General features: G+C 34.0%; 1 protein-coding gene across 1 annotated transcript; it reads left to right on the top strand.

The window, feature by feature from the left end:
• The first annotated feature begins 11,882 nt into the window (after positions 1–11,882).
• On the top strand, positions 11,883–23,181 carry LOC148612900 (uncharacterized). The gene is made up of 6 exons (XM_088594760.1): positions 11,883–12,135; positions 13,007–13,131; positions 13,643–13,766; positions 14,531–14,716; positions 15,609–15,728; positions 16,478–23,181. Exons 1-6 carry the CDS (start codon positions 11,980–11,982, stop codon positions 20,888–20,890), a joined length of 5,124 nt encoding a protein of 1,707 aa, XP_088450886.1. The 5' UTR covers positions 11,883–11,979; the 3' UTR covers positions 20,891–23,181.
• Positions 23,182–24,947: the final 1,766 nt, after the last annotated feature.

Raw genomic sequence — 24,947 nt, 5'->3', positions numbered from 1 at the left:
AAAACAAAAAACAAAAAACAAAACAAAACAAAACAAAACAAAACAAATTTGGTACCATACTTCTTTTGAAAGTTTAATTTCAGGTTTTCAGCTTTACCAAACCAAATGATGGTTCCCTAACCAAAGTTATTAGAATACGATTCTGGAAAGGATCAGCATGCAGCATAAAATCTATGTACAGAGTCAACAGAATCGGCCAGACGTTTCTTTACATATTCTACTTTTATAAAAGCCTCATAAAAACAAAATACGATATCTTCGTCTCGAGCCTGAGAAAAATTATTGATACAAACATGATTCCCTCCTGTACTCTTTGCCGCATCAAGTTTTCTTTTTCTTGGCATATTTAAAAAGCGACAATCCATTTAGAAACCAAGCCGTTTCCTTCATATGGTTGGCATACAGTACATTTTATCCCACGGATTTTTTTGATTTTTTGTAATGTTTGTCATATATATATGTCCAATGGTACAAAGATTTTGTTTTAAAAATCGACAATGGAAAGCTCAGAAAAAGATTTTACATATCCCTAAGAAAGCAACCAAATTTTATTATCTCCCTTTTTCAATGAATTTCAACGCTTTCTGTGCAATGTATTTATCTTCAACCGATGCACTTAATAAAAAATAGCAAAATTCAACTTTGAGAAAGGATTCATTTGGAATATAAAAAATGATTTTTTTTTAAACAAAATTTATTCATGTGCCAACCAGTGCATGGTTTTTGCGTAGACGCCCTCTTAAAACCAATCACAACATCAAAATACAAACAAAAGGACGAATGAATCAAATTTTCGATCATGCACATAATTAATATAGAATAAAGTAATAGCATCAAGTCAAACGCAATATAGGAGTTCAATTTCAACTCGACCTTGATTGCTTTAAAGATTACAGTTTCCATGATCGAAGTTTGATTGGAAAGTTCCAGATGAAATAACAATGGATTGTATTTCGACTCTATAAGAATAAACATGATATTTAAGCTAAGTCAAACTTGGTCTCAATTTGTTCATAAATTCCATAGCAACTGAATTAGTTTTAGGGCACTGAAAAGCTAGGAATATAAACTAAAGTTGATTATTAGTAAATTTAGTGTACAAGTTACAATTTTAACTTTTTTTTACATTTTTATATATTAAGATAATTTATTACGATATTTGGATCAAATGGTCAGAAATATGTCTACCTAAATGCATTGCTGTATGTTAATCGACAAGAATGTTATAGCTTAAGTTCATAACAGTTAATTATTTATGTAAATAAAGAACACATTTGCTGAAATGTAGTTTGGCATATTTTGGTGACGTTTTGGATTTTTCTACAGATTTATGATATAATTGATAAACGATTTGCTCTTCTCAAGTTACAATAGTGTCTATTTCTCGGGTTCCGCAAGTAATTAATTGTCACTTCACAGAATTGGCCTCTATCATTCGACCACAAGCAGCGTAAATGATGTAACTGTAAGAAAATACTCCCTGACACTGTACTTATGATATGAAAAAAGTAGTTTTTTAATGTTCAAAATAGTTTCGTTCAATTTTAATATGATACAACTCATAACTTAAAAGTGATGGTATGACGCGATGTCCTTGTCACCGGCACTCGGAATTACTAAGTCATTTCCGCTACTATAAAAAATAACTTTTATGTGAGAAAGGGAAAATAGTTCCGATTGTGTCACTCTATCTTCTAATGTTAGCGAATGGTAAAAGAAATTTGTTAGTCATGTTAGTCCACTTGAATCGCTAACAACGATTGACTTTTATATCGCACTGTATTGATGAAACAGTCACTGAATAATTTTATTCGCCTACACGAGTCCCTTTGAAATGTTAAGATCTAATCCATCCGGGGTAGTGATTTAATTTAAAAGCGAAGGACACTAATTTACACTACTATTTTTCGCAGAGCAAGAGTTGCGTAACTTGTTTTATTTTAAACACTTCTTTTTTATTGTACAATAATCCGGAAACTTTTCTAACCCAGAACTAAATAAAACAAAAATCTGTATTAAGTAAGTAAGAATATTCTTAGGTTCGTTCGTGACAGTTTTAAAACATTTTTAAACTGTGTAAACCAAACAACCAATCTCCGAAACAGAGGTTTGTAGCTCCTCCGTCACTATTTGATTGAAGGTACGAGACCACAATTATCTGCCCTTAGCTTTTCGTTGTATATAGTTCCTATAATAATAGGGGATTTTTCAAAATTTTTTTAGAAACACTTCCTTTCAGAATTTCTCATACTTTTTGTGCTCAAATGGAAGAGGAATAATGAAATTATTTTAGTAGATGTGTTGAAATGAGAAATTTGGCATTTAGGTTGTGATTTGGTGAGGTCAAAAAAGGTCAAGTTTGTGACATCCAGAAGCCATTTTGGGTCATTTTTTAGGGTATCTCTGTGTTTATGCATAAAATTTGAAAAAATAATGGTAATTTTTTTTTATATTTTTTATATAAGTTGTTGGAAGGTTCAAATTAACATCCCTGAAAATCTGAATTGAATTGCGCCGGTGGAATTTTTTTAAATTACAGAAAGGCTATAAAGAAGACAGTCGGAAAATTAATTGTGGTTTCGTGCCTGAAGTAGGAGATACAAGGACCTCTGTTTCGGAGATTGCCAAACGCCTGCCAGAAAAGAATAAAAGACGTTCTGTTAAGTCAGCGGTCAAGATATTCAAAAACCTCTTATGTCACTTCTGAAGTCAGAGGTCAATGTATTCAAAAACTCTAATGTCATTAATTTTCTGAAGTCAGAGGTCATTGTATTAAAAAATTCTCATGTCACTTCTGAATTAACATGGTCTATTCTTTCTGACAACATCATATGTTGTCATTATGTTTTTATCATTTATTACAGACAATGGAGACGTAATGTGATTCGTACGAGATAACAGTAAATTATAAATACAGTAAAACCTGCCTCATCTGAACCAGAATAAAATACGACGAAACCTGGTTAAATCGAACCTCTTTTGGACTTTAGAATTGGATCGGTTGAGAAAGGTTTTCGGTTTACCAAGGTTCAAAATACAATTGAATTGATAAAACGTGACTTTAAAAGAGTCTGGTTTAGACAGAATTTCAGAATATTCAATGTTTGGTCAAAACATGTTTCGCGATTTCAGTCTTGATCTAAACCCCTCTTACTTCTAAATATCACAGATATCACCATCCAAAATAGACAACATTTTCTAAAGTTTAAAATGTTCTGACGATTTTTTTTAAGATTCAAAGGCTTTTAAAGTAAAGTTAATTCTGTATTACCCGGCACTTAGGTAAATATTCCAGCATCCTGCATAAATTATACTTGGTTTTATATTGTGTGACACTATTTTACGTCAAGAAATATTCAATCTTAACTTCTAGTTTGGTTAATACAGTACATCTTATGTGACTTAATGTTGGTGCTTGAAAGTGTGTCGCATTAGATGGCTTTATTTTTCTGAGATGGTAAAATGCTTGGTAAAAAACTTATTTTCGTTCGTATTAATGTGGGCATATTATGGTTTCTATACCCGTCTGTCTGTTCCGCGTCTATCACTCTACGTACACACCTTTTATTAAGTCAGGAACATTTAAGAGAATTTCGATAAGTTTTGATAGAATAGTTTTGAAAACAGGAAAGTTGTCTTATTCCGATTAAAAAAAACAAATGTTACTGTTTTTTAAATGTCAACAATTTCATGTTACGACACTATTTACAGTAAAGCAAATTATTTTTTCAAGTTTCGCGAGCAAACAAGAATCGCCAAAATGAATCGCCAAAATTTAGTTCCTTCATTATGAATGACATAAGAATTGGTAAGTAGCGAACTGAAATAGAGACAAAATTGAATAGACTCCCAGAAGACAAAAAAATAAATCAGCTTGCAATATTGTTTTATAATAATATTTGTGATAAGAAATACATTCATCGCTTCAACATATTTGGTATATTTTGTTGGTATGTGTCCCGATTCATCATACTTCATGTCAGAAATAAAAACTGACAGAAATCATTTTCTTTACGATCTATTCCACAATTACAACAATAACACTGATTTATATTAAATCACATGGTTGGGTTTTGTTACTTTAGTATGTATTTCGAGTTTGTATGTGGAGGGATATTTCCGCAGTTATGTATAGTTTAAATATTTTTAACCATGGATAAAATACTCTATATATGTAAGTATTTTAATATGATTTATTATAAGTGCTGTTTTTTTCCATTTTAATTTTGATAAAAATGACAATTGGTCAACAGTAACGTCCTGTAACAAAACTTGCGCTTATCGACGGTTGTAATTTATATAACAGAATGAGTATTAAATGACAATGGACGATATGCTATAGTACCATGGTGCAAAAGTCCCTTTTTATCATTTCCAATCAAAAAAACAAAAAACAAAAACAAAAACAAACAAAAAAAAAAAAAAAAAAAAAAAAAAAAGAATGCTTGTTATATTGATGTTTTTTCGGTAAAACATTGCGGTATATAGTTATAAATAAAATATTTTACTACTTACAATTTTTGGATTACGTACTAAGACAATGTCACGAACAAGTACACATCAAGTCACGAGAAAATTACATAACTCATATTTAATCGCTTACTTCAATGAACAAACAGGACTAAATAACCAGAAAAATGCAACATATGTTTTTCATATGTTTAAACCAACACAAATAACATAATAAAACATTTGTTCGGGACTAACACATTAGTTTATGATTTATGATTATGATTAATACATATTATGGTTATGATATGCTTTCCAGTTAGGGTTTGTGTATGATTTAGAGAAAACAAATGTTATCATCTGTTTTTATATGCACACAAATAGATATTTTCTGAACAAATGTTACCCCATGTTTTAAAAGAAGTGTATACTATTTACGTAATATAAAAATACCGATTATATCTATTGCAAATTTCGATATGCTGTACACCTGCTCTTATCAGCAGTAGGAAGATTTCAATCCAGAAATTACAATAAGTACTCAAAACTCAAACTTTCGACGAACGGTCGGCATTCCAATAGGAACAAATTGTGTTCCTCTACTTGCTGTACTATTCCTTTACTCTTATGAGGCTGACTTTATAGCTTATCTGATCCGGAAGAAAAATATCGTTTAGCTAGATCCTTTAATATCAGTTTTCACTTTATAGATGGCGTATTATCTTTGAACAATCCTATTTTCGGGGATCTGATACATCGCATCTACCCCAAAGAACTTGAGATAAGACATACTACAGACACTGTGAAGTCAGCCTCATATTTTGACCTACACTTAGAGATCGATGGTAAATGAAAACTATTGACCAAACTTTACGACACACGTGATGACTTTTCATTTAGAATTGTCAACTTTCCATTCATCTGTGGCAACATCCCTTCAGCGCCTGCGTATGGAGTTTTTATCTCACAACTCAAACGTTATGCCAGAGTTTGCCGTAACTTTATGGTGTATCCATCTGCACCATGAAAACTGATTGTTCAACGTGTCATAGTTTACCTTTCCTCTTTCGTCTACCCAGGACTTGACTTTTTATGAGCAACTCGGCGGGTGTTTCTAGAAGAGCAGAGGTTTTAGTGGAGTACGAGTTGCTCATTTACTTTCGTTACTTAGTTTGTATTATTCAGTTATTTTATGTTTTTTTTTGTTGTGTATGTCTGTTTTCCTTGTCTGGTCTTTGTCCTTGGGTTACATTCTTTTGATTTCCGCTAGAATCTTGGTTCCCCTAAATAAAAAATCTATCTAACTTTCTGTATTATCTGAAGTCTTTTTTATTCATTTAAAAGGGAGATCTGAATGATATTTACACGAAGATTTTATCTCTAAGTGGAACACATGGATATCTCGTTATTTGTCAAAGCCGATTTCTGTACAGACATATTAGCTAAAGAGCTCGCTTTAGTCACTTGTGGCACTGACATTTATGTTAATGAACTCTGTCGTAGGCGGTATGCTTCAGCAAATCACCATCAACTTACCCTTATGGCCGCAATGACATTTTATAACATTAGAGAAAGGTCGTGACACTAACTAATTCATCACAGTAATATTTATGATTAATTCTGAAAGGCCCCGGCAAACTGAATTGTAATAGATATTCTATGATTATGGTGAATGTATCAGAGTATAAAAGATTTTCGGACCCAGAGTCACTTTTGAATGTATGTTTGAAGTCAGCAATACGAGTTACTTAAAAGAAAAGGGTGGCGCATCAAATTTGTTGGACACCATCTGTTGGAAAATTTGTCAAATTGCGTGCAAATTTTGGCAATAATTTCGTGCAAGTTTCGGCAATAATGAGCAAATAATAGCATGAAACCCCCTTCCTCTGGGTTCGCACATCATAGCAGATTAAAAGCTTACCATACTAGCTGAATCGTTATAGAATACACCAATTTAAGAAATATCAAGGGATATCATGGTTACTGCACAGGGCTTGATCCTACTATCAAATATACAGCCCGACTAGTGTATATACTAGTCAGGCTGCATATTTGTTAGTGGGAGCAAGACCATTTGGTCACTGATATGAAGCAAAGTAGCAAGAGAAAAATACCAAATAATAAGATATAAAGGCAGAAACGATTAAGAACTGGTACCTACTTTTATGTAATGTAATTGTGGGAATTCCGTTCATTCTAACTCAAGTCAGAATATACCTTGTAGACCAACCTCTAGAATTACTGGAGTAAAGGAAACCGGAAGAAATCACGGAAAACTTAAAGAAAACGAGAACCCAAACTCCGCGGGGATCCTTGGCAATAAATATTATCTGCATGTAAAACTTTAAACTGATACATTTTTCTTTTCCAGATATAGTGCTTTCCATCCATTCTTTGATCTCACAATGTCATGGATATATGCGTGTGTGTTATTATACAAACTGGGCACAATATCGGAACGGAATTGCTCGATTCGTTCCGGAAAATATCGACCCAGAACTTTGTACTCATTTGATATACGCCTTTGCAAAACTTGATGGCAACCGTCTGGCAGCAGTGGAGTGGAACGATGATTCTACTGCCTGGAGCAAAGGAATGTAAGTTTATAAGCCAAACTCCAAAACGGAGGCGACGTTTTCTACATTGCATCGCTACGTACGTCGCCGCTATTGAGGAATTTGGTCTAATGTAGTATAAGTTTTTTAGGGGCGGATCCCGGATTTCAGATTACAGGGGCGTTTATAGAAGTTAATGCAGAGAAAAGCGAGACAAGAAAGACTTTGGAGGTGGAATTCGTGAAAAAAGATTTCACGCAAAACAAAAATTCCAGTTTTTGGGGTCACAGGCGTACCCCCGGCAAGCACATCCTTGGATCCGCTCCTGTTTCAAACGCATGGCTCATTGAGCATGCTATTTACAGAATATTTCTTTGGATATGTGAAGTGATTCATTCAAGACAAACCTCTCAGATATTATACCTTATATGAATATTGAAACATGGTTTATGCTTAAATAAACAAATATAATCTTTCCCATAATTTTTTCACACTTAAAGTTTTTTGTGGAGATAGAATTGAGAGATCGATTATACCTTGCATCGTTTTTTTTAGGCGGATTATCTCCCAATACTCTACACAATATAGCAAGTGAAATTAAATAATGTGCTTCTGTCTATGCCATATTTCTATATGAACATTTTCATCTTGTCCAAATATTAACTCCTATACCAGATATTGCAATATTGTACTTCTGTACATGTATTATAGCCAAGTGACCGAAATCTGAATATATATAAATGTAATTATATGTAATAAAACATACAATTTAATAGTAGCATGACATTTGACCTTTGCCCAATACACAACAGTATCGTTGTAGACTCATTGTATAACAAGTTGTCAATCATATTTTTGTTAATCATTCACATTTTATGTCCACAAAACATGGCTATTTATATTTTCAATTGGTTTCGTTAATCGAGAAATTCTTAGATAGTTAAATGTACTTAAAGCCACACCTATTGAAAATTCAATTATAATATTTAAGTGTGCTTCTATATATTCATAGTTCACTGAACTTATTTATTATTCAATACTTCATAGAACCTTCGTTTCCCAATGCAGAAAAGGATTAATGGTACATCAATAGATTAGATGAAAAATATCATTTAAGTGCAGGTATTGACAAAATTAGTTCACAGCATTTGATACACTACATGATTTTGGCGAATTTTTAATCAGACATTGTAAAGAGATTTATTAAGCATCAAAGAAACGTTATACATTTACATTTATTTTACAACCAGAAACATAAATATTGAAGGTGCTTTCAAATTACAGCTGAACAGAGATAGCCCAATCGTTTCAATGAACTTTCGGGTTAGCGAACCTGGTTGTGTTTTTAATAGAACACAGGGAAATCGCAAATATTGTTCATGTGAATTTCACGCGAACCTGAAATGAAATTAACGTAGATATTCACCTAACATGATCTTCATGTGAAGTCTTGATTACCCATTTTTTCTCCTGAACTCTGTCACAAATTTTATTTTGCTCGATTCAGTTGAATTTCGTGTGAAATTCGTGTTAAAATCATGTAAAATAATTTTGCGTGTAATTATTAGTCTCAAAATTCATGAATATAAATAATTACATTATTTAACTATGAACACTGAATTAAAACACAATTTAAAGGTTAGGCATGTCACTCAAAATAATATAAAATTTCAATTCATTCCAAGAACAAAGCGTAATTCCGATTATGCTTGAATAGAATGGAAGTATTTTTTCATGAATAAACTAAAAATCATTGGAACTACTCGGTGATGTACTTACATGTACACTGTACTTTTACGTGTACATCCATATAATCTCTATATGTATGGCGTCCCCGAAACTTCATGCTACAGTAATGGGCAGCTAATTGTACTACCCTTAATAGATTCCTCAATGTCACGTGTTTTGCAACAAAACGTCGAAAAGTTCATGTATATGATATACGCGTATACGTATATGGAACATAGTGAAAGGAAGGCCCTATTTAACCTTGAACCCCAAGTTTTTCCTCCAGCAAAATGTGAAGAAATTGGACCATATTCAACTTGTGTCCTTGAATAAACAAGAATAGGAATTTTACGCTGTTGTAATATCAACTCTATGTAAGAACATCATTTCACCAAGTAATTATATATAATACATCATAATATTTTGTGACATCTTTATTGCTGAAGTATTCCATTCAATCAAGGCCTAACACCGAATATAACTTTCTATGGTACATACCAGCTGCGCAAAGGGTACCAGCTGCTCAAAGGGTACCAGTTTCATAAAGTTCTCATGTTATGTTAAAGTGGAATGTGAAAAGTACTTTTATGATTTATGGATACGTTTGTCTGTCTTTTTTTTCAAAAGATCGAAACACAATTGCGTGTTTCCAGTGGGATCTTAGACTATTTCATAAATTTTAATTTTATTCGATAGCCAGACTAAAAATTATTTTACAAATAAGCAAGAAATGAAAACGAGGCGAAACATATTTCAGTAACCAAAAGGAAGAGCAGCGCGTTTCTGCAGGTTACACATTACACTTTCACATATTGTTTACGCATAAATACTTTAACAGAGTACTTTGTAAAGAAGTCTGCTCGTTTTAAACTAGGCAGAACTTGACGCCTTACCCAACTCTATCTCCTGGCTTTGGGTAGGTAGGTAGGTTGGGAAAATATTTTCCCCGGAAATACATAAAATATTGTAAAAAGCATAATCAAAAAAGAGAAAAATGTTGTTTTGAAAATTAAGAAAAAATCTTGGCAGAAAATGGCAATAAAGTAATTTGGGTAGGGCAATTTTTTGGGGGTAGGTAGGGTTTGGGGAAACAGACTTAATCTTAATTTTGGCCCGCTCCATGTGATCACAGACATAAGCGAGTCTAAGGGGAGGTGGACAGCACCTCTACAAACTGTGATTTTCATAAATTCCACGAGTTTTCCTAAAGTAAATGTTTCAAAGTGATCTGAATGAATCCAATATGTTGTGTAAGGATTTGCGAAAACTCTCAATTTGATTTTTTTTTTATGAATCTAGGTTCTATATTCAATGATCTACCCTGATTTTTCTGTTAATATTCCAAGAAGATATGAATATCATGTTTGGCATAGCATTTGTTTTACTATTATCCGTAAATCTTAAAAGTCAATTTCTTTGAAATGAAACATGACCGCAATTTCTAAACAAGAAAATTATGCAGAATACATGCATAGTTACTGAACTTTACATTATTATACTGTGTTAAAGTTAACGTTGATTTGGTTGTGCAGTTCTTTGAATATAACCTTGAAACCGAAAGTGTACAGACAGACGGAGAACGGGTGCTTAGATCATTACATATGTTGACTTGTCAACGATATAACTTTCATTTTCACTGTATGTAAATATTTTAAGAATTTTTCTATGCAATAATTTTGCTTGTAAAACGAAGTCAATCGACATTGGCTGAGAATCAATTAATGTAGTTAAATTACTCTCAATAAATGCAAACCTAACTCGTATCAATGATTGAAAATTACGGTTTCAAAGAGTAACCTCTCATCAGCAGCATCAGAATGTAGGAAGATCTAAATCCAAAATTAAATGTACAAGAAACACTGAAAACCTAAACAACTGTAATGGGATGCCAAATCCAGCACCGAATTCTTCCGAGTGCTATATACATGTCCAAACCCTAAATGTGTAGGGCTTTAAAATTTCACTTTTATTAACAGGAAAATAGATAACCAATATAAGACCAATCTGCCGCAATTTTATCTAGTCTAAGTGTATTAGTATTATACATGTTTTTTTTTCTATTTTTTCTGACCGAATGGTCAAAAGATCAGCCAGTTTTCAGAAGATCTTTATGTTGCGAGAACTTGATTTACATCAGCTATGCTCGTGTATGTTGAATATCGATAGGTTATCAAATCCTCGACTAGAAATATTGGACTTCGGTCCAGTATGGCTAGCCTCGGACCAATAAATAAGCCGATATGAAAAACCTTACTCAATTATACCTTTATTGACTAACTGGTCCAATACGCTAGGCCAATATGGATTTTTATCACGTATTGGATGGGTAAAAGCCGTATTGGACGGCTATATCCCGTATTGGACGGCTAAATCCCGTATTGGCGCACTTTTGTATTTTGTAATTGTATTGGCAGTTTTGATCATAGTTAGGCCAATATTCAAAAGTTAGTCAATAAATATGAAATACATGGTAGATGTAAAGTTAAATTTTTCCTCACTTTCATGTAATACTCAAATGCAAAACCATTGTAAGGATAGATATGTTTCATCATTTGACGGAAACGGACACTGAAATGCTCAGTGTCGCTAACTACCAAGATGATGATATAAGTGACATACCATAACAAAAATACAACAGAACTGACATTTTATAACCCGTTACACCATTGGTCGTCTACAACATCGCGGTATATTTAATTTGCTGTCATAAACAACCGTTTTCCGGTATTACAAGTTTATGAGGCGATCTTTACGACAATTTACATATTTTGAAATATTATAATAGTTATATGTATTTGTTTAGATTCAGTCATTCTCAACCGCCACCAAGAATGTCACTGTATAGATGACCAATTTGAAAATATAAATAGTACATAGATTATATTCATGTATTGCAATTTTTTTTTAAAATATTATCGTTAGAGATACGAGGTTTGGCTAGGTATTTTGTTTTAAAAAGGCACCTCAGTCTTTTATTTGTGCCTTTTCTTTGCATTGTTTTTAAAAAAAAAGGACAAAGCGTTCACGGTGTGCACTTTTCTATTGACAAGATCCCATATACAAATGTATTCAAAACGCATTGTTTAAATAATCCGAAAATACTTGGTCACATGTTAAGACGTTTGTAATGTTGCAATAAATCTTTTGCAGGTATGAAAAATTCAATGATCTGAAAATCCAAAATCCGTCCTTAAAGACACTTCTAGCTGTAGGAGGCTGGAACTTTGGCAGCAAAAAATTCAGTGATATGGCTGCAAGTAAAGAAAGTAGATCGGAGTTTGTAAGTTCCGTTATTACATTTTTGAGGAAGCGGAAGTTCGATGGCATTGATATAGACTGGGAATATCCTGCAGCAAGAGGTGGCCCTCCACAGGACAGACTGAACTTGGCAAATTTAATGAAGGTAATAAAGTCATAACTCATACTTGTTACAAATACCCGGAACAAATCAAAAGATGAAAAAAAAACAAAAACAAACAAAAACAAAAACAAAACAAAACAAAAAAACAAAACAAAACAAACAAACAAACAAATAAAAGACATAATCATGACAAATTGTACTAAATAAAAATGTAAACCGTGAAATTTTCGCGGCAGCTTTATTTTCGCTATTTTCGCGGTAATACCTGTAACGCAAAAATTAAACGGCTGTCAATATTTTCTTTGAAGAACATTATGATATAATTCGAGGAAGGATCGTAAATGTAAAACTGTGCGAAAGCAGATTGATTGCAGGAACCGCAAAAAAAAGACGGCTCGAAAATTTCCCGGTTTACAGTAAGCGAACTGTGTCACCATCAGTGTTTTAGACTAGTCATTAATAAATTTCGATCTTTTTGTTGCGCAAATCAGTGATTGAATGAAAACAACTCAGTCTGATTAAGTAGCTCAAAGGACCATCTATTTTTTTTAAATAGAAATTTTTGGAATTCTTTATATTGGACATCGTTGCATTGCCATCAACAACTATAAGTTATTTTTTTTAAAGAGCTACGAAACAATGTTACAGGAAAGTTATAGAACAGGAAATGTAACAGACAGTTTTAGTGGAACCCGAGTTGCTCATTTACCCTGTTTCTTTGTACGTGTTATTTTGGTTATTTCATGTTCTTTGTTGTATGTGTTTATATTCACTGTTTAGTCTTTTTCCTACGACAATATTCTTTTGATTTTCGCTCGAATCTGGGTTCCCTTTATTATTTTTAGAACGTTATATAAATAAAGAAGTTTGATAATTTTCCTTTTTCAATAAATATAAAATGTATAAAATTTAGGAAATGAGAAAGGCTTTCAAAAAAGAGTCGGAGTCCTCAGGAAAACCAGAATTATTATTAACCATGGCTGTTCCGGCAGACGAGGAAAAAATACAGAGAGGATATGACGTTCCTACCATAGCCAAGTACGGATGGGGTATATTACATTGAATATGAAAATATACAAAAAGTATATATAACTATATTTGATTGATAAATGAATTTAATATCAAATTAATAATTCATTTTATTCATGAGCAAAATTAGAAGAAGCAAAATTACAAGTAAGGAACTTCAGAAATAAATAACAGAATAACTAAAGAATACAACACAACCACACAATTAATGCGACATAAATGGCCAGCCTGTGGTAAAACAATGATAAAATGAAGTTTTCTCCATTTATTTCGATTATAATACGACTATTTCTTTTCATTTTTTTAATAGACGCAGCCTATGTGTTGCACGAAAATTTGGTCTTGTGTTTATCACTTTTTTACCACGACTGTGGTTTAAAGAGCTTTGAAGCACATTATATCAGAAAATACAATACAATACAGTATAACACAAATTATCTAGTCCATTCGAAGTATGGTTAGCAGTACTAAAAAGTCAAAAAAGGTACATGTGATAAAGTGACATTTTTTTTCATAATAGTGCTGTTGATTTCTTGAACATAATGACTTACGATTTTCACGGGGCGTGGGACCCAACGACTGGTCATAACAGTCCATTGTATGCTAGAAGTACGGACTTTAGTTATGGAGCACAAAAAAATATGGTGAGTTTATCGTAAAATATATTGTTGAGTATTTTTATCTGCTTGAACACTGCTAACATCGTGGTATTTTGACTGCATATCTGTTTTACTTTATACCAGAATTAGAACGTGTCTTGTACATTAAAACATTCGAGGTTCTTTTAAAATTACGGAGAGATGCTGTAAAGGTGAATACAAATCTGGCATTGCATTTGACAGGCATATAATTGATGGACAAATATAAAAATGTTTGTGAAATTACGATACTTAATTTCTATTCTAACTTTAGATGACAGAAATTTTACGACATACATTTTTACATGGATGTGATTAAAAAAAAAATAAATAAAAAGTAATCGATGAACATTAAGAAAAACTCTAGTTGCCATATGACCTTAAATTAAACATGCCAATAACATTATTAGAAAAAAACAAGTTTCTCCTGCTTAATTCCCTAACGAAGAATTTATAATACATTCAAATTCAATTTGATGCAACTTTTTTTTTTATCAAATGCTTCCACAAAATGCACCCACAAGAAGTCATTTAAGGCGTGGATAGTTTTTACACTGAACCCATGGTGATCCTACTGTCATATACGATAGTGAAAGACATGTCAGTCAACTACAATGCTAACTTCATATCCCTGTGCCACATTGCTTTGTACAAATATAGGATCTCTTATTCAAGCCTTTTAATAAAGACAAGTTACTTTCAAGGAACCATCAGAATGCACAAACTGAAACATTGTAAGAAGTTAATAAATGATAGTTTTGGTTTTACAGAAATGGGTCGCTGACTATTGGTTAAAAAAAGGAACACCACGGGATAAGATGGTTATAGGATTTCCATTATTCGGGCGAGGGTTTACTTTGAAGGATACAAACAACTTCGCTATTGGTGCAGAAGCAACGACTGGATCCCATGCCGGGCCATTCACCAAGGAGATAGGATACATATCATACTTTGAGGTATGTATAGAAAAGTGTCTTTTACCCTGATATTAGCATTTTTTTAAACTGTGCTTCGAGTATTTTGTATGGTTCATGTACATAGTCAACGAAATTCAGTTACAGATCAATCAAGTTTTGCGTGTTCTTGTAAACTGCAAGCAGAAAGCTTACTTCAGAAAATAGAATATATTGATATATCTAAATATTATTGCGAAAATAGCCTACTTTAGTGTCAGCGAAGGAGTTTGGAGACTCATGAAGTAGTGGAGCTAAACTCAGTGTTAGCACTATATCGAGTTGTCGTTTTTTGTCTTCGTGATCGACAAGAGTGTCATTAATTTCCAGTCGTACGTTACGTACAGTACTATTCAACAGTACCATTTATATACCAAATTTAACATATCTTCTGTGTTTGGCAACTTTGTTGACGTATTTGAAAGTACCAATCCATATACAATCCAGACACTGACTATGGACAAGATGGATTCGTAATATAGAAAAACCCACTGAACATATGCTGTATTTTTACACAACAATAATCTTTTGTATTTTTTAGGGAAAAAGGTACATGATTCATCTCCCACTAATATCAATCAAATCAAACCAAATCAAGAATGATAACTCTTGGAAAGTGCCAATTTCATGTACAATCTATATAATTGTTATCTCAAAAGCGCAGTAATCATATGGAAAACTGAAACTGGTTATATTATCAATTACCATTTCTGAACTAGAAATGAAAGTGTAGTTCGTTGGATTTTTGACATGAATGAATCACCTCCTATTTGATATTTAGACGGACTGCTAATGAATACCATAACTATCTAATCAAGGACATGTGAGCAAAGTTCAACAAAGAAAACGGTATCTCTCACAATAAAATTTGAAAATATTAATTTGTTGTCTTCAGGTTTGCAAGATGATATCAGACGGTTCTAAGGTATATAGGGACGATGAACAAAAAGTACCATATCTTGTCAAGGGAGATCAATGGATAGGATATGATGACCAAGATAGCTACACAGTAAAGGTATGGTAAAAGGATAATGAAAATTATTTATGAGGGGAGAAGCGTCGGTTTTGTGCTAAAAAGGGAGTTTTTGCATTTCTCTTTACACTGTTGTCTGGTAATAATATTATCAAGATAAAGAAGATAGAAGACATGGAATTATAAATACATGTAATAGCTTAAAGACGAGGTTCTATGTTTTCTTTTCAATTTGGAAGGGGCTATATTGGTTAGTTGTTTAAAAGGGAGTTGTATAGAGTGGTTGTTTAAAAGTGGCTGGATGGGTTGGTTGTCTTTCGGTTAACTTTGCTTTAATACACGGATGAGAGCAGATATAACATATTATTAATAAGGTCAGTGCTTTAATAGCAGGATTACATGTACGGGTCATCGAAACTTTTGCCTCAATCATTCAATCTACTTTTTAAACTTGATAGTCTTCGGTTGTTTTTAGGATTGTAAAGGCTTTTTCATGTAAAAACTTGCATTCCTTAAAATATCATTTATTTATGAATATATTAGCTGCACGCCATTTTAAATTTGGATTATTTCTCATTGACTTTCTCTGTTTTTTCCGATTTCTTTATGTCGTTTAATTAATAGCTGTTTTAAAAATTTTTAAAATGTCGACGAAACTCTCATTTTGACCAGTTTTACAACCATGCAAGGTTTATGTATCGAGACCGTAATAATTTGAACCGACTCAGTTAAATCAAATTATTAAAACTATAATTATTTCTTTAAGAGAATTTTCTCTCTCTAAATTATAGGCTAACTGGGTAAAACAGAACAAGTTTGGTGGCGTAATGGTATGGTCACTTGCTTTAGACGACTTTTCGGGGACAGCTTGTAAAACAGGCACAAAGTTCCCCATGATGAAAACAATAAAGAGAGTTCTGGAACAAAAAGAACTGACAACATCGACACCACCTGAATTGACGTCACAACATGCTATATCAACCACCCCTCTCCCAGTATCTGTACCAACTGACCAACTGGTTAGAGCCACGCCTTCTGTTTCAACTACCATAGCACCAGTAAAAGTTCCAACAGACCCACCTGTTAAAGTCATGCCTTCTGTTTCAACTACCATATCACCAGTAAAAGTTCCTGCTGACCCACCTGTTAAGGCCACACCTTCTGCTTCTACTACAATATCACCAGTAACTGTTCCAACTGACCCAACAATAAAATCCGAGCCCTTTATCTCAAAGTCTCCGTTACCAGTATCGATTCCTACAGACACACTGACGAAAACTGATGAAATAAAATCTACATTTAAAAAAACTGAATTATCGACGAGTCATAACATCCTAAAAAGTGTTTCAAATACACCAGAAGAATCAAAATCCATATTTACAACAGAATCATCTTCGAAGTCAGAAACTACGAAACAAAGCACGACTGAAAAGGTTCTTGAATTGAATTGGGATTCTACTGTGCTAAAGGAGGAAACTATACTGAATTCTGTGCAAAATAATGCTTCTAATAACGAAAATGTCTCAGAAACTGTTAACATTAAAAAGGGAAATGCTCATCAAATTAGTATTTCCACTCAAAAATTAAAAACGGTCGATGACGATCCATTTGGAAATGACACATTAGTAAGTAGGTCTTCTGGTAAGTTGATAGAAAGAGAAAAGAATGATTCAAATGACAATTCAACTTTTACAAAAGTTCAGTCGCGGAGTGGTTCAAACTCAGGGAATCTAACGTCTGCCAAATATTCCTCATTACCGAGTGATACGTTTATAAATGGGACAAATTTCTCAGCCAGTATGTCTGTAGAAGCAAATTCAAGTGTTATTACGGATGATGAATTTGCTGAGAATGCGAATGTTACTGAGAACAACACATTACTAGAAACTAGTACTCAGACGGAGAGTAAAATTAATAGTTCGACGCCTGAACTCAAAACGAAAAATAATTTGAACGTGTCTTCCTCTTTACAGGATATCAACCAAACTGCTATTGTTACAAAAATAGATGCGAAGATGGAAGTACAATCTGCAATAGTCTCTAACCCGCAAATATCTATCAAAAATGAGAAAGTGAATAAGTTAAAAACCAAACGGGAAAGAAGAAGAAGAAAATATAGAAAAAATCGAAAACAAAAATCAAAATCACGTAGAAGAAAGGAAGACAAAACAAAGACAAATGACCGCGTTGAAAGATCTCTAATAACTGACTACAGTACTAGTTTTAGATCACGGTCACTTTTACAAGCGAGCGAAGGTACAAATCGTGGATCTCGGTCAGGTTTTGGATCAGTACTGAACTCTCTTCTTGAAGTGGTGTCAAACTTTGCTAGCGGAGTCGGTAGTGAAAGAAATAATCAGCAAACTCAGGATTCCACTAATCAACGACAACAAAATACTGGTAATGGACGAACTAGGCAACAACAAGGGAGACAACAACCACCCGATTCTACAAGTGCACGACGTCGCAATAACGGTAGTCGACGAACTGCTGTTACCGCTGTCCCTCGATCGAATGACCAGCGACGAATTCTTGACAGAATTCGGGCCGAAGAGAGAGAACGACAGATCCTCACTGGAGGGTTTATTCCATCAAACGCTGGAACCGACTCTACCCAATTGTTAAGACGTAGAACACAAAATAGTACACCTGTTCAAGCAAGAGTGCAAAATAGAAACGGTAATGCTGTTCAGAGGCAGAGTATAAATAATGATCAAACGCAAATACAAAACAGAGAAAGATTTGTGAGTTTCAACAACGGAAGGGTTCAATCTCCTAGACAAAGCGAAAATCAAGTTAATCGACCCATTGTTTCACCAGAACCTACAGTCCTTCGACGACAAAGTCAGAGCCAACAACAAGCAAGGGGAAATAACCGAAACATCATTCGCAGACCAACCCAACGGCGTTTAACTTTGGAACAAAATTCGGGTACACAGGTGGGACAAAATTTGCAAGGGCGACCACAGTTACGACAAAATCAGCCTAGAATTGTAACTGAAAATCGAAGCAGACAACAAAATAACCAGCTACCTAATACAGTGAACTCAGTGCCTTCACGGAATATTGCGCGTATACATCAACCAACTCAAAACACCCAGCAATCATCTTTTAACCAAGTTGCAGATCCACAAAATAATCTTTTGCAGAATGAATTAAATGTAGCTCGTCTAAGGGCGATAATCCGACAAGCACAACAGCGAAGAGCAAACGAGAACAGGAATAATGCTCTACCAGACAATAGAAGACTGAATCGAATTGGGACGACCGTTCAACCATTGATTTTGCAGGATAGGTCGAATAGTAACTCAATTAATCCAGGAAGAATACCTTCGAGTGGTATCGAGTTAGATATTACAGATTTGACTCGTGTTGCTGACCGACCTCCTACGTCACGGACAATTTTGGAATCTACAAATCCTTCACAAGCACAACCAAGGCGAAATAGATTCGCAAATGTGCCTTTCAGACCTACTCTTCCTTCGATACAAGAGCAATCTGATCAAATTTTGACAGGAAATGATCTTACCATGCAGCCCGTCATTTCAAATACTATGATTCAGAATTCACCCATGCGTAATAGAAATAGTTTAACTCAGAGTGTTTTACGGACGGGTAGCTTTGAAGCGGAAACAACTAATCGTCAACCTGAGCGAAACTTAGCCGTGCAGCCTAATGTAAACGCTCGTCGAATTTCTACTAACAACCTGCTTGCTCTCCAAAGAAGACTCCGATTTCAACAATCAGACAACGCCTTGGAAAATACTTCACAAAACAGACGCAACGTCAAACCAAATGACATTTCTGTGTTATCTAATATGATTTTTAATAATATTCCTCGGAATCGAATCCCTGATAGATCTTTAGGGCGGAGTAATATTAACAGACGAACCGAGGGTTTCCAAGAAAATAATCAGATATTAAGTACGGCAGGGCATATGCAAAGAAGCTCACCAAATACAATTTTAACAAACAATAACCTTATTAGTCCCAATGCAGCAATGACTCTTATGGCCATCCCTAACGCTCTACAACAAGCCCAAAACAACCGAATACCTTCTGAAAGCAATTCTCCAATTAATAGCCTTCGATTAGATGACTTAAAACTTACGCCTGGCAACCTTCGGCAAAATGTTGACTCTGTTTTAGGGCAATTAAAAGATTTCCAACAGGAAACAAACTCATTGACTCCGAACTCAGTGGGGCCACCGTCTTCTGTGAATGCAAGAATTGTCGGTTTACTAAATGGAAATATTCAGAGGACTACAACGCAAGCTCCTGTCGTACAGAAACCTAGGTCAAAAGGTGTAATTGGCTTATTGCGGGAAAGGTTCCCTCAATTAAGCGAGGAACAAATAACTGCACTTAATACTGAAATTCAGAGACAAGTTGATTTGGTGAAATCTCAACTAAAGGAACAATTTAAGGGTACAACAGTTCCACCAAAACCAAAGAATCCAACTGCTCCTACAAAACCAAAATCAAAGAAGAAAACGAAAAAGATAGTGCGATTGAATGAACTTCTGAAACAGGTTGTTGCAAACAAAAAGAAGGCAAAGGTCTCTCCTATCCCTGACATAGAGAAATTTCAAATAAAAGCGCCTGAAACTGTGGGGAAACAAGCTGTCGAATCAACTGTCAAGAAAAATAGTTCTAAGCAAATCAAAGGCTTACAGCTCTTGTCTAAGCAACGTGTACAAACACAAAATAATCAAAACACAGTAGATATGGAGAAAATACGAAGAGAGCTAGTCAGGAGTGGACTTCCTAGTAATTTAGTCATTCAAATTAACCCTATGCCTCTGATAGGACAAAGAGGTAGACATGGAATAGCTCCGACTGCAGAGGCCCTGGGCATTGCTAATATTTTACCAACAAATCAACCTACGGCTCTTTCTCGTCGGAGGCCTAACAACGTTATGGCTCGAACCCAAACACGTGGTTTATTACAAAGAGTACATTCGCAATTATTACCGGAAGTCCCAACAGAACAGCCAATGTCAGATGCGATTCAATCGCCTCACGAATTGATAAAAAATGAAAAGAGTCGAGTTGCGTTAGAGATGTCTTTGCTTCCATCAACGCCTGAAACGTCTCCTAGACAACAATTAAAACCATCCAATGAAACTGTAGTTTTGCAAAGCAGAGAAAACTCTAACATTCCTTTACCTAAATCTGAGGTTTTATGGAAATGGCAATTGTAATCATAAAAAAATTATTCAAATATGATTTTCTTAGCAGAGTCAAGATTACTTCAGAGAAGAAAAGGAGGATTTATGATTGGCGGGCTAGGCGGGCACTCTCCTATTTGAAATTTAACCAAAAAATTCAAGTCCGTTATAGTTATTTAGAAGATAGCTTTTGACATATGGACTTTCCTGACCCGCCATTTAATTGCATCTATTATTAATTGGAATTATGTTTTTTTTCAAAATGCTCTCTTACTATTTCTTACCTTTTATCTAATACTTTAATGTAAAATCACTGACCTAGTCGTATAAAATGTCTAGTAAAAAACACGTCATGACAAAGTAGAAACAAAATTAAACTTTTTATGTAATTAAGTGTCAGAGTGTGATGTTAGCTACATGGTGACAGCAGTATTCTACCTTTACGTCCCTGACAGATATCGTAATGTATTATCATGTGTGTAACATTTCACTGGTAACATATTTCAGTTGAATAAAAGAAATCAAAGTCAGACTTTCAAAGTGAGAACTCAAAGACATTTTGTTGAGTGCATATAATTTCATTCGATTTTGTTCATGGGAAAGAATCTGAACCGATAGTCAGATCTGTGGTTAGCAACACTTAGTCAATGCATGTCTATTATTACACTTAACAGCTTGTAAAAATACTTTATTGATAAAACAAAGGACTGTTCCTTGATTCATGTAAATGTTCATTGTTTTCCTATTCGTCTCTTAGAAATGAAGTTAATATTTTTTCAGAATTTACTGGTTCTTTTCCTAAACGAGTTAAGTACAATAGTTCCAACAAAAATATATGACATGCAAATGGCTCCGAGTAAGTTTACTTAAATGCTGAGTGAGATACACGAACCAGCCATTTAGGCACAATTTTTCTAGGTTTCAAATTGCTCTTTTGTTGTAAATACTGCTACTATGGTTACAAAAATTGTGAAAAGGTATGCATACCTCATATCATATTCATATATGTGTATATTGTGACAAAGTGGATGTTGAATGAAGCTTATATTGTAAAATTGCGTATACTTTTATTGAATTGATTTGTAAATGGTACAAAGTCCAACCTTTGATCCGAATAACGTCTGACATTCGAAATCCACTCTAGACGCTGCAGCCAGTTCTCTCTAAAAATGTAAGAACCTTGCAAGGTCGGGGAAAAGTGGTTGATTTTACGCGACGTTATCCGATTGTCAAACACATGATTTGAATAACGCCCGAGACTTTCGAAAGGCCTGTCTGCAGCGGTTGGTAAAAGAGGAAACGAACGTATGCCGCTGCGTGGAGCTGGGAGATTTATATGATTTTTATACGAATCGAGCACTATAAGATTAACATTTTTTACGAACATATTTTAATCATGATTTTAATAATAAGTTGAAAGTTACATAAAAAATTATATGAAAGTCATCATATGATTGCTAATTTGAATTATCATACGAGACAATTTTGGCTGTGTATTAAAAACTATGTTAATAATTAATTGTGTATTAAATGTTTGTAAACCTTTTTGACGAGCGCATAAAATATAACTTTATTGTGTCCGTTGGCTCGTCCTTCCACAACAAATAAGAGACCAAGAATGCTCTGAGAAATTCTCATTACCTTACGATATACGATATAAGACATGATCGAAGAAACCTTTTTGTGTTTTTCCGACGCAGTCGGTATAGTTTCACTTTTTACCCTTTGACCTTAAAGAGGTTCTTCCATGGAAACGCAAGTCACTTGATCGAAATTCTGTTTCGCGATTCGTCAAACACTGATAAAAAGTGTATCGGAAATTGATATCGCGTGCCATGTGTTATTTCCTGAATAAATAAAGACAATTATAAGTCCTAGCGCGTCGGCTATCTATTTTTAAAGATAACATTTGTTTTAACTTGAAATGGGATCATTGATGAATAGGCGAATCATACTATGATACAACAAACTTATCATCATCATGATTCAAAAGTATTTGTGAAAATATTTCTTCTTACATATGGCCCGGGTACTTTGAAATGATAATTTATAGATGCACTTATAGTGCAGTTTAAATATATGTGTATAAATGGTTTCTAACAGTGCAGTGCTATTAACTTTGCTATAGGATATTGTCATTAAAGTTTGATTGATTTAATGACTGAGCTACACAAAATTTTGTTCAATATTTGATTAACTCGACCTCAATTTATTCTACATGTATCTAGGGTTCGCAAGTATACGTTGTTACTGTAATATTGTCATTTATTTTCTGTTTTACGTGCATGTACTTTGTTGTGTTATGTCATTATTTTGTACCGGAAATAAAGGAATGTAGAAAAAAAAACCAACTTCATGTTACATATCTAAACGGGCCTATGTAAACTGCCTTTTTGGAACAATGGAATAGAGCACACATGAGAAAAAAAACAGAGCACACACACACACACACACACACACACACAAATCAAATGCCTATGATCAATAAAGACACATAAAAATAAACAACACCAAACAACATAGTGTCATTTTCCTCAATTAACGGTTCCTCACCAAATTATTACAAGTTGATCGACAAATGCAGTGTGCATAACACGATGTACCTGATTTAGAAGAATTTATTAGATCAGGTTAAACAAATACTTATACCCTAGAACACTGGATCGGCAACTGTTTAGTCGCGAAGATTTGTACTATTTTGCCCTATTCTGTTTTAAACTAAAATGAAATATTAGTAAAAAATGGGTCGGTGCATTAGAGTACGGGATATCAATCATCGAATATTGCAAATGCCTCTTAAAAGCAAAACAGCTCTGCCTTAAAACCAGGCAGAAGCTAATGATTACGTAGTGCCTCGCGCACATCTTAATCCAAAAAATCTTTCGATTGAAAATCGTTCAGTATAACACGATAAATAGTGGGCCAAAGGAAATGAAAGCAGGAAGAGTTGTTTTTATGATGTTACAAATGTGTCAGAATAGTGTCATTGATTATCTTGAGATATGATGAATCACATCATGCCTGATTTGTAGACAGACCCATACTTAAGTGCATATGTTTGCTGCACCATTAACCCAATTTATCACTAACAGGTCATTACATTATCAATCACAATTGCGATGTTTAAACTAAATCGCGGTTTTGGATTACACTATTTAACATATTTTATATTAATTCAATTTTTGTTCATTAAATGAAAATTAATTTCATGGTAAGAATGATCCAGACAATATTTAAAGTACCTACAAAACGAATGTTTTGAAAATGTCAACCCATTTTGTTTCCAAATCATAATGAGAAGGTTAAAATGTGCTAAATTAGGACATTCGACTAAGAGTACATTACAATACTTCGAAAATTAAATCAAGTGTAAACATCGCCTAAAAATAAACTAAAATTGTCAACGGACAAAGTCAGTCGAGATTAACTAGCTTCTTTAGTAACATAAAATAACTGTTACAATAAAATATGATTAATAATGATAATATAAAACCATCTGAAATTCAACATACTGAATACTTCTTAAGAAGACTTATGGAAAGGGAGCGTCAACAACGTTCCATATGTGCCAAGCTCCACACAGCGGCAGTTGTTCGTTTCCCGTCTTGCTTACCGCGGCAGATAGACCTTTCGAAATGCTCGGACATTATTCAAATCAATCGGATAATATCTTTGCAAGATTTTTGAATTTCTGTGAAGGCTGGTAGCAGAGTCTACAGCGAACTTTGAACGTCAGACGCTGTTTTGGAGCTTGATATGCATTGGGTCTAAACATGACTGACTTAAGAATTAACCGTTTTGTCGGAAATGACGTACGCAATTTGAAAGTTACTTTAAACTCAGGCACAGGTCGTGCGCTCTAGGAAGTCTTGCACAATATTCTCGTAGGTAGAAACATCGCTTATGCATCACTAAAAAAGTCGTCATTTGAGTACAAATATCTGCGTCCCTCATTGGCAAAGCCGAAAATCATATTGAAATGCGACACTAATAAAGTATAAAACTTCACGAATATTTTGCGTTTCAGGTTGGCCATTTGAGAAGACGTGTTCTCAGATCACTTAATTGTATTACATTAAGTAACAATGTC

The sequence above is a fragment of the Perna viridis genome, chromosome 7 (assembly GCF_037379345.1).
Source record: "Perna viridis isolate PV_CMFRI_1.1 ecotype Kerala chromosome 7, ASM3737934v1, whole genome shotgun sequence".
In the NCBI taxonomy this organism is placed as follows: Eukaryota; Metazoa; Mollusca; class Bivalvia; order Mytilida; family Mytilidae; genus Perna; species Perna viridis.
This window is presented reverse-complemented; position numbering and strand designations above follow the sequence as displayed.